This window comes from Thunnus albacares, chromosome 8 (assembly GCF_914725855.1).
Source record: "Thunnus albacares chromosome 8, fThuAlb1.1, whole genome shotgun sequence".
Classification (NCBI taxonomy): domain Eukaryota; kingdom Metazoa; phylum Chordata; class Actinopteri; order Scombriformes; family Scombridae; genus Thunnus; species Thunnus albacares.
This window is the reverse complement of record NC_058113.1, coordinates 5,111,235-5,123,166: the sequence shown is the minus strand read 5'-3', so window position 1 is coordinate 5,123,166 and position 11,932 is coordinate 5,111,235. Positions and strand designations below refer to the sequence as shown.

The window sequence follows — 11,932 nt, the reverse complement described above, 5'->3', positions numbered from 1 at the left end:
ATTTTACATCAGAGGACACAAAGACGAGAAGTTAGCATGAGAAAAGACATGTGTGGCATGAGATTGTGAGATCTGTGTGAGTCTCACAGTCAAAGCAAACTGAAAGTTGCTAGTAGTTACTAAGAACTTAGGAAAGACTCAGTTATGGATTTACAAATAGTGGGTGCAACCCAATCCAGGGTCATAGTCTAGTAGTGGGAGAGCTAAATAGTACACAGGCAAGGATGTGAACATTGTAGACTGTTGTCACAAGAAAAAATACATCATAATGCATTTGCTAAAATGTCCAAAATGGCCTATGTTTACCTTACAGTAACCTCCTGTGTCCACTTGCATTATGACCTATCTGTCATGAACACAGGCAAAAGTTCTTTAAGTAGAGGTCGGGGTGGACAGATGGGTTAACAAAGCATGTGATGGCATAGGAATATTTTTTGCACCTGTTATTTGTAATGGTTTTAGAAGAAGAATTGACAAATGACTTTGTCCTGCCAGTAAGGGGCAACAGATCAGAGAATGCTCGTTATGTGCAATTTTGGAAGGCAATGATAAACTATTACTTTGCCACTTGCGTAGCAGCTGCTTATATCCGTGAATGTTTTGTTAAAAAGAAAGTACATGAGCACTTGAATACAAACAAGATAGTTGTGTGTGAAATGAAAAAGAGGAAAGGGAGAACAGCACTAAGCTCCCAGTCTCTCAATTTCTTTAAAACTAATATTCAATTATACATACATGAAGTTCACAGATCATTTTCCTCCTGATGTACCAAACACACTGACTGTCCCTTTGGTGGATTATATGTTTACAACTCAAGCTACTTGTGAAAACAGTCACACATTACTCGTCTAGGGCCTAGACATGTGCTATCTTGTTCGTTATCCGTAAATGGGTAAAATTGGTTGTTGCTGAACGTTTGGATGACATCACTTGTCAACAGCCAATTTTCTGGCACTGCTGTCTGCCCTGCTTACCCCTGCTACCGCATTAGTGCCACAGTTAACAAGCAGCATCCTCACATCTGCCAATACTCAGTAGCACAGCAGGTTCTGCCAGTGATTTGAATGCAGAGTCACTCTCTCGTCTCTATCTTTGTGATTGTACGTATCTCCATATTAATTGCAGTTTCTCTGCTCTGTCAATGTGCACCTGATGATCTCTTCATACCGCCTATGTGCCCGCTGTCTGCATTAAACTATGTAAAGATGCCATAAAGTTAGACTTGAAATGTAAAAATGAATGTACAAATAGCTTCACAGTGCTCTCTATATATTTGTGTCGGTGGCGCCTACCTCCCAACTGAGAAGCTTGACAGAACTTTCTCACAACATGCAACTATCTGCTGATACTGCTATACATTTCATGCATCCGTTCTGAAGATAGAAACTACAGTGTTAAATATTAATATTTATTGCAAAGAAAAACAAGCCATTTGTATTATTTGTATCATCATGGAGTGATCCATGGCATTTTTATGCATATAGACAGCGAGATGAAAGAAAACAGTATTGAAAGTCTGATTTATATGTGTAATTGCCTTACTGTAGCTTGCTTTGCAATTGTGAGATCTAAAGAAGAGCATATGAATACGCAGACAAATATACACAACATCCTGTTGCATATGGAAAAGTGCTTTTATTAAAAGCCATCATCATTTTTTTCTGTTCCATATGGGTTCAGTTAATAAGGAAAAACAGTGATAGTTCCAGTTTGCTCCCTGCAAACTCACCTCCAACATGACATCTGTGCAATTATACAAAATGATTCATTGTTATTGTTGATTGTGAAGTTCTTGTTACCACAGAAACAGCAGCGAAAACAATGTGATGTGACAATGGACAGAGGAGAAGCCCACATCTCGATTGCTAATTGCATGCTCTGTTCTACTTTACGTACGGTGAGACAATATCAACAGCTGTGGGGATGTACAATATTTTATGTTGTCAGTGTTATTAGTAAGTGTGGGCATGCAAAAGTATAAAGGTGAGCTTCAGCTGAAATCATTGATGTTATTGTTGGCCATGTTGCTTAAAATGAATTATTTTATTTATATGTGTTTGAATAAAAGCAAAAGGTTAAATGGTAAGCTGTTCTCGCATTATTGTTCATTATAGCTATGGTACACTGCGGCCCTGTGAATGTTGGAAATCACAATAAAGTGATCCATGTAAAAATGGGTTCTGGAAAATATGCATCCCATGTGACTGTGGTGCAAATTGGTAATTTCAATCAGGATTTGAAGAGATTGACATATGGGGTGAAGTGAAATCACATCCAAGTCCTGAGAGGAAAGGATCAAGGGGGGGAGATGAATGGTTAGGGAGCCAGCCTGCAGGGTATGCAGACAATGGGCAGATGGTAAGTATCTTCTGAAAAAATATTCACAGAAACACTAAGTTTTGCAGAGGTGCGTGCAAACACTCACATGACGAACAGTCACGTGCACATGTTCATTCAAACACAATGGAAATTAAATGTACTGGTGGCACTAGCCTTGATAAAGTCTGGTTTGTGTAAGATTTAGGGGGCTCTATTGGCAGAAATATTGGCAGAAATAGAATATAATGTTCATAAGTATATTTTAATTAGTTTAAATAAATAAAAAATAAGAATCGTGTTTTTGTTACCTTAGAATGAGCCTTTATACCTGCATAGGGAGCAGGTCCTCTTCCACGGACCCCACCATGTTGCACCGCCATGTTTCTACAGTAGCCCAGAATAGACAAACCAAACATTGGCTCTGAAGAGCCTTTCATGTTTTCTGCAAGTTTCGCAGCCACCGTAGGTTCACCTACACACTAGGAGGGGAAGGGTGAGGCCAGGGGTATTCAGTTGGTTGCAATCTGCAACCTCACTGCTAGATGCCACTAAATCATACACACTGGTTTGTTAACAATTACTGCAGATATACCCTTGAGAACCCACAGCTACTTAGTGGCAGTGCAGGTCTATAGTACCGTATGTGGTGTTGACTCAGAGGTGTGAATATATGCAACCCAATGAATGTAAAGCAGTCTGCATGTAAAGTGCAACTGCTCTCTGATGGCTGTCCTTGGATACATAAGGGTAATATAAAAGGTGTAAATAGAATGTCTCTATAAGCACCGCATCCAGTCTGAACAAAGAAGCATCTTCCTGAAGGTGTGTCTGAGCTCAGCGCTGCGGAAGGCGTAGATAGCTGGGTCAATGAGGGCATGGCTCATCAGCAGCACCATATGCAGCTGGAACAGTGATCGGTAACACTCACAGTACGGGTTCATGGGGCACACAGTGATGATGATGAGGTGGAGGAAAAACGGTGCCCAACAAACAACAAATGCCCCAAAAAGGATGGTTAGAGTCAGGGCCCCTCTCATGTTGCTGCCCCGCCACCGTTGTCGCCGACACTTCCCACCTCCACTGGTGGGAAGAGCTGCAATCTTTCTGGCATGGATGCGTGCCAGCATGAACATGTAGACATAGAGGAAGCAGATGATCACCAAGGAGATGACAAAGAAGACAACGAAGCAGATCATGATGAACTTGGAGGCGAAGAACCTCACCATGAGCACAGCTGACACCCCGCATGTTGTCCAGATGACACCTAAGATGACCCCTGTGCGCCGCATTGTCATGATGTTGTGATATCTAAGCGCATGGAAGATGGTGATGTAACTGCAAATGAAAACAAAAAATGTTGTCATATGCTGAAATTATCTTTGGTCTATTGAGTTTTGTTTGAATGCTGTACTACTCAATAATGTGACATCAACATTGGATTCAATTAACACATGTAATGTGATGAATGAGACTACAGTTACACTCAGCTCTACCAGGTTTTTAAAATTCCTTTTAGCTAACTGTTTTGGTTTTATGATCAAAAGCCCTAACCAAGCTACATTTTTGCTTTATGTAATTAATTGCAGACTGTCAGCTCACAATCATTTTTGTCATTTTTCCCAACAGACAGAGAGAAATGTCTATAAATTTGATAATAACCACACCCTGAACCTGACTCAACACCTATATGGTCAGTTCAGGTCAAATAGCAGATCTCATAAACCCAAATATTCAACACCAAATGGCAGACAGACAAAGTTAGCAGCTAGATGGTGAAGAAAGTGAAGCATTTAGTGGCTAAAGAGGCAGGCTTGTCCCTCAGGAGTTGGTGGAGACCAAAACAGAGCTAAAAGGAAAGTGACAATTGGACTTGAATTCATCAGGTGGCCAGAAAAAAGACTTCAACTGAATGCTAATGTTACTCGTGTCTGCTGAATCACATTGCTGCAGATCATTTTTCAAAGAACACACAGGTTTTAGTTGATTCCAATCAACTAAATCCAATCAACATATACTATTGATTGATAAGCCAAGCAGCCCAATCTCAGAGCTTCTTGGAAGCATTTGAACACTGGCAAGGTCCCTGCCTGCATCTACATTACCATGTGACGATAAAACAAGACTAGGTCAAAACCTGGCATATTGCTGGACTTTGTATGGTCAGTGTGCTAAAATGTGGGCAATGTGTTACAAGGATAGTCAATGGGAGTGTCTATAATGTGAATTCCTGGATATTAAATGTTCATCTACAATTTTCTGCAGTGTCCCAGTAATATTTGTTGTTAAAGTGTACTGAAGCAGCATATCACATGTTAAGCTATGCCTGAGTTTTAAAAAAGGGCATAAATGCAGTTGCAAGAGCAATACTTTCCACTCATATCTTGGGATATTTGGTTTGAAAGAGAACTTGTCTGTAAGCGTATGGTCTCATCCATATGTTTACATAGGATTAGCATGCTAGGCTAGCAGTCAGCACTCAGTGAGTCTGTCAGTCAGTCAGTCTGTCAGTGATGGACAGACATTTAGGGTTATAGGACTGGTCTGTGGCCAGTCCAGCCAACAACTCTGTCAAAAAATAATGACAGCTTAATATTCACTGTATAGGATTACGGCCATGTTTTGAGTCTCTATATGCCATACGGACATGAAGTGTGATAGAAAAATCCATGTATTAGTTAAGTAGATATGGTCATATGTATGTATATATTTGGCGGCAGGGCCTTGAGGGGAACACTATAATAGACATATGGACATCATGGTCATCATGTGAAAGTGAGAGCTCTGTAAAGCTTTGTCTAGGTCTGTTAGAAGGAATCTGTAAACAACTAGAGGTGCCTCCCCAGGGCATCAAGGCCGTCAATATATACTAGTGACTTTCCTTTGTCTTGTCAGAATTCTCCATGGAGACTCTGCGTACTCTCCGTGTCTACAATATATGTTTGGTTTGGATTAAAGAGACGCTTGACTTCAACCAACCTCAGTGCATGCATGGAAGGTGGGAAAAACATTGTGAGTAGTGACATAGTGGCAATGAAAAACAGACATGATTGATAAAACAAGCAGAAACCACTGCAGTGGACCTTTAAGGAGTTTTGTCTAGCGAAAAGTTCAGACAGTTCTAGAGTTTTCTTGTTAGTGAGACCTGATGTTTTGAATTTAGAGGACATATTTCTGGATGTTATGATGTTAGATATCTATGTTAAACATGGTCAAATTTCCAAAACTTAAGGTTAGCAAATATAGAAATACTGCCTGCAAGTCAACCTGCTTTGTTTACAATGTTTTTTTCTATCTTGCTGACGAGTTGATGCCAGTTTATTGCACATGCCCACAAACAGCTGTCTGTTCAGTACCCTTGGTTGCTAAGGTTGTTGCTTAGGTTTTTCCATGTGTTGTTGGTGTTGTCCACTTTCATATTTCGGATTGGATTCTGGCTCGAATATGTACGGATGTACTTAAGGAGTTGACATTTTGAGTAAAGAATGAGAAAAAGTAGTGAAATCCTAATACTATAGTTTGTTGCATGGTTTGTTGACGTAGACTTCACAGCCTGCAGATTTCTGCTGGGAGGAAGCTTCCAAGAGTTGGCCAATCAGAACAGAGTGGGCTCCTAGAGAGGGGAACTTAAAAGAGCCAGGAGCTGAAACGTTCTGTTTCAGACAGAGGCTGAACCTATGGGCTGCGTAAAGGGTCAATACAAGAGTTCTTTGAACTGTAAATCATGCAAAGATATTCCAGTAGAGCCCCAGAATAAAATATAGACCTTTAAATGTGCGTAATATGTCCCCTTTAAATATAAGCAAATGAAAAAGCAAAGCATTCAGCATGAGTGTGTGGAATACATTCATGCTTAAGATTCAGATCTATCCCTCTTCATTCTCCCACAATGTCAAATATACTGTAGGGTTGGTGAGGTAAACGTTCGTCTTAAACATCTATGTGTGCAAATCCAAGACATACATACGTACCGGTCTACAGCAATGGCCAGGAAGCTGAAAATAGAGCCAACAAAGGACATACAGAGAAGTGAGTCGATCACATCATCCAGCTTTGTCTCAGAGGAACCTTTCTTCTCCAGCTGCCCCACGTCAGCAAACACAATCATCAGGTTCTCCCAGGTTTTGGTGAGGCTGGCGATGGTGTTGAAGGCAGCCAGGCTGCAGATGAAGCAGTACATGGGCGAGTGCAGGTTCCTGTTGCGTATGACGGCCACCACAACCAGGAGGTTCTCTGCCAAGCTCACTACTCCGATGGTGAAGAAGACAAGGAAAGGCACCTTCACCTCGGGACAATCCGACTGGTTCACTGTTGTAGCGTTCATGGTCAGCTGAAACAGGGTTCTGATTATAAAGCTGTTTAATATGGAAACTATAACTACCAAGTCATTGACGTTGTCCCATGAAGAGATGTTGAGAACCACTTAAGGAAAAGCATTTATATTGGGTCTTCAGCATTAGACTAGACAAAACTGTAGCTGAACCTACACTTACAATTTTACCAAGGTCCAGCCTGTGTAAGGTTATCTGAATATCTCAGCTTTTAATCTTGCCTTAATCTTCTACTGTGTGTTCCGAAAAGTTGGATATAATGACCGGGAATTCAATCTGACCTAAAATGGTGTCGGTGGTGGTGGGGTGATACTTCCTCCTCTGGGTAATGTTGATCAATCAATCCAAAGTCAAATTTCAGGAAGCAGACACATGTGTGCCGGCAACAGGCTGCTTTCTGCAGCTGCTTTGTCACTTGTCACAAACTGTCTTTTTCACATACTTTTTTCGTCTGGGAGGGGGCAAGGGTGGTGTTTTTTGGCACAGCTCAATCATGATCTCCAGCCATGTGTGCGCACCTGCCTCTCTTCTGCTGTTTACACAAGGGGCACATGATCGATTTTTTTTCCTGTGGGTGTTTTCGTCACACATTGAGCGTTTGTCCAGGACTCAGACATTCTGTTATAACAGAGTGGTTTCCATGCGATTGCAGTGCAGTAGTTTAGAATAATGGCTCTTTTGCACCTGTCAATCCTGTCTGCTTTCTTTTTGAGCCTTTTAAAAGGTTCCTTGATGATTCACCTGGAGAAAGACAATAACAAAGTGTGTTATTCAAGTTTACAGATATATTCCTCCTGCTCCTGGTGAATATGTTGCCTCTATTCAATAAGCTCCTTTTTTCATGTGCTGAATTCAGGGAGAATCATGCCGCACTTGCAGACCATCATTTCCATTACATGTGTATTTTCTCTCTGATGAGTACAGTGACCTTTTATTCAAGGTCTAACATCTCATCTGAAAGAGTATTCAGCCCTTAATCTTCAAAATGTTTAGTTCAACCTTTGTAATTGGATGGTTATGAAACACATTTTCAAAGGAACATTTTCTGATTATTGCAGGCATAATTAAAATTAAGGAAATACTCTGTGATCCTGGCTATGAGTCAGAATTCTTGCCAGTCTGCAGACTGAAGATGGTTGTAATAATTATACCAAGCTCTTATCCAAAACCTTCTAATTCTTCTTTACCTTGTCAATCCCAAAGCAGTCTACCATATTTTCTACCATTTAAACGAAACATGATTTATTTTAATTTATTTGAACAACTTTTAGATGCTTGAGAAGATAAAATAAAGCAATTCACAATAAATAAAACAAAAATTTGAGTAAGGCTTGCAACAATAGTAGTCAACAATATGTTTTTGTTATCCTATCCGGTCCAATCATCTTGTGACCCCTTAGATTAATCCAGATACCCCTCATGGGGGTCACGGTTCCCAGGTTGGGAACCAACACTTTAGAGTCTACATTACTCTGTGAGGCTGTGCTTAGGGGCATACTGCATTGAGCTACATGCTGACATCAGTGGTAACCAACCACCTGACCAACATTGCTGTCCGTCCCTTGAGCCATGCAGCTAGCTTTGATGAAAGTTAAACCTGCAATATTTGACTTTTTAGCCACTTGAAAGTGAGTCGGGTGATAATTTTCTGTAGGTTCATCACTACGAGCAGCACCACTCACTTAACACACTGTTATTTAATACATTGTTAAAAATAAAAATATTGATTATAGCCGCTTTATCACAGGAGCACACAAATTGTCCAGATTCTGCAAATGCACTTTGCCACTGTGTCTTTCACAGATTTAATTACACTTTTAGTAAAGAAAAAGTCTGTGTGATCTATGTGCCTCAGCCGAAGTCAAACCCACTGTTTAGCTTTTGATGAGCACAATAATAACAGCAGCCCTTACAGACAGAGCTATGAAAAGGCCTGTTCATATTGTCATCTGTGTTGTTCACAGTCTCATGGGGATTTATTGACAACATAATGACTGAGATTTATCTGCTCTGGTGGTGTAAACAATTCAGGATGTTTCAATTTCATTGTGTTTAGTGTATGTGTGTGTGTGTGTGTGTGTGTGTGTGTGTGTGTATGGTATGTGTATGTGTATTCGCGCGTGTGTGTTTGTGCTTCTGTTGTGGTGAAGGACAGATTAGAAAAATAATAAAGTGTCTACTATTTCAAGGCGCTATTTTAAGGTAAGGCAACACTTTTTAAACAATACACTGTTCATTGTTATTATGATTATAATGGGTACATGTTTAACAGTCCTTAGATTGTCAATAAATAAAAATGTTTTGGCAAACCCAGCTAGTTTGGATTGAAGTTATGGTTCGATTCAGTATTCTATGAAATGACGTGAAGTGAAGTCTACAGAAATGCCTCACAAGTATAGTAATACAAACCTGTGTGTGTGTGTATGTGTGTGTAAGCTTGTGTGTGTGTGTGTGTTTATATATCCCCCCGGTACATGGTCAATATTCAGATGTCATCAAACTTAAGGTCAAATAAACCTTTGGGGTAAAATTTGCAGGGACCAAGCACATTATTGATTAAATGACAAAAGGAAATTGATTAAACACTCTGAAGAGACCAGCTGCAGATTTTCTCGTTCATTTATGTCCTGCTGGTAAAGATAAAAAAGGGTCCTAATGATGTCAGTCCTGTAATTTCAGGCAGTTAACATCTGCACACATTTCTTTACATATATACAGTACCAGTCAAGTACCGGTGTGCTCTTCCATGTACCCATTAAACTAAACTGCTTATAGTCCATTCTACTTCTGAACCAAGTGTCTGCGCACTCAGATCAAATTTCTATTCTATGTGTATATCCTGCTGCTGCTAGGGCAATATTTGTCTCAGGGATCATTAAAATCTCATCTAAACCTCTTCATTGTCTGTGTTATTTAAAACTCACTTTAAACTGTTCAACATCAGGGAAAAGCATGTATGGATTCTGTTTACTTGGAAGTTTTCTGTGAACAGAAAAGCTAGAAAAGTTGTGATACTCTCTTGAATATTTAAAAAAGGTTTTTTGCTGCTGGTAGTAACTAAATAAAATGCCCAGAACCCTCTTCTCTCAACTGTCAAGAAAAGTTTTTTGTTTTTTTTGTTTTTTTAAAGTGCACTGAACACACTCCTAGATTTGTAGGAAACTACACTATGTGGCCAAAAGTATGTGGACACTGAAACAAAGTGTATAGACATATCGAGAGATATTGTGAATTTGACATAAGTGTCATTATGCAACAGGTGCAGCAGCCTTTCACAAAATTTAAATGTACTGACTAATTTTTTTTTTCTCCTGAATCTCGTCCAAAAATGTCATTGATATAAAATGTAAATATCATTTTTAATGATTAATCAATGCAATAAAAGGGATGTGGAAGTGATTGTTAAATTGTCTGTTTCTGAAAGTTACCAAATTTGCTTTCAGGGTGTTTTTAAACCTGTGGTTGGTTTGCTCTGCTCTGAATGGATGAGTGGATGAGTGGGTGAACTTTTTGCATTTGGTTTGGTTTCTTTTCACACAGAAAAAATTCAAGCAAATCAAAATGCATCACTAAAAGCGTGAGAATGTTCACTCCACTCATTGGTTAGTTGTGTCTAGGGCAGGAGCAAGAACGTAAACACAGGAAGAAGGTCCTGAAGAAGTGCTTCTACAATCTTGCGTAACGTAACTTAACATAATTAGTTGTGTTAGTCCAGTTCGGACCTTGATTCATTCTCCAGCTAGCTGCTAGCAACTGTTGATTTTGCTCATCTGCATCACAGCATGCAAAGCACACTTGGTTACGGGAGTCGTTTAGCTCAGAGTATTCCTAGTAGTTGGGGCAGATTGAGGTCTTCATCATGTTCCCACCATGAATGAACCGCCCCAGAGTTTGTTTGGAACCAAACCAAGACCACTTCCTCAAAGAGTCTTGGTGTGATTGTTTTGGTCTGCATCCGAACACAATTGCTGCGTTCAGAACTGCCCAAACAAATCGTACCAACGAACTAGAGTCCGATTCAACCAGACTAAACAACACAGGGTTGAAAACGCCCTCAGATGCTGTTCTCTGACTAACATTTGAAGCACACTGAGGTCTTCAGTGAGGCTGGCCACTGATGTTGGGTGATAAGTCAGGATTCTAGTTCATACCAAAGGTGTTGGAGGGGCTCTATGCAGTCCCCCCTCTCACCACAGCTGCCACAAAGCAGTCAACCTAGGGGAAACACTGTACACTATTGTCTAAAATACATTTTTTGCTGTAACAAGATTTCCCTGACATGAAACTTAAAGTATATGTCTGGCTATTTTCTATATTTTTCTTATTTTAAACAAATCTCATGTGCATAGCCAAACCCACAATGAACTCAAAGAAAGAAAAATGTAGAAAAACGCCAGCCTTATCTTTTAATCGGCCTAATCCAAATCGTAAAACAAGCCCCAAACCAAAAGTAAACAAAAGTATGTAGTATCCACATACTTTTGTCCATAGTACACATATATCTCCCTACCTTATAACATAGGTTTGCTGGGCCATAGCTATGGTTGATCAGGCATAAACATGAGGCTGTCATCACCAATAGTAACAGAGCTACTTGTGTAAACATTTTCTTTCCACTCTTTCTCAATCTGCCCATCCCCTCCCCAGTGCCAAAACCCACACACGCCTTATCTAAGCTGCGTTCCTTCTCTCTTATTAAATATTTGCGCATTTCCCTTGATTCTCCTCTGCATCTATGTTCATGTAAGGAAGATCAAATAGCTGGATTTACAAAGACTGACACAGTGTCATGATATTAGATGTGCATCATGATCATATGATCAATCCTCCCACGCTGCATAATGAGGGAAACACAGATCTGCAGCTTTAGTATGCAAGCAGTAGCTCTTAATTGATATCTTTTAGGCTCAACAGCAGGTTTGATTAGAATGCTGAATGTCATGAGCCGGAAAAGGTAAGAATACATGTATTTACAGTAAACTGCATGAAACACATATATATGACACAAATATGATGGTAAACATTGTACAGACTATAAAAGGCCATATCTATTTTGTTCCTATTTCCTTGAAATGTATCTCCGATTTCTATCAGGACAGTTGCATGACGATAGAAGTGCCTCAACAGTGAGCTGCCATTGAAAGATGATCAAAGCCATATGAATCAGCCAGAACAGCACAAAGTAAGAGCAGGAATGGTAATGGACGGAGGTTTAGTTACATCTAGACAGAAAATCAGCCCTATCCACCTCTGCGTGCCATCTTTTCATTACACAGTAGCCACAG

The 11,932-nt window shown here is 40.0% G+C and overlaps 1 protein-coding gene across 1 annotated transcript; it reads right to left on the bottom strand.

Moving 5' to 3' along the window:
• Positions 1-2,735: 2,735 nt before the first annotated feature.
• On the bottom strand, positions 2,736-7,290 carry mc2r (melanocortin 2 receptor). Its single transcript, XM_044359374.1, has 2 exons — positions 6,288-7,290; positions 2,736-3,654 (listed from the first exon to the last, which is right to left on the bottom strand). Exons 1-2 carry the CDS (start codon positions 6,638-6,640, stop codon positions 3,096-3,098), a joined length of 912 nt encoding a protein of 303 aa, XP_044215309.1. The 5' UTR covers positions 6,641-7,290; the 3' UTR covers positions 2,736-3,095.
• Between the last annotated feature and the right edge of the window lie 4,642 nt (positions 7,291-11,932).

Coding starts and splice junctions, on each gene's coding strand:
- mc2r (XM_044359374.1), bottom strand. CDS start 6,640: ATGAACGCTACAACAGTGAACCAGTCGGATTGTCCCGAGGTGAAGGTG. Junction 3,655..6,287: donor CTGGCCATTGCTGTAGACCG/GTACGTATGTAT, acceptor TTTCATTTGCAG/TTACATCACCATCTTCCATG.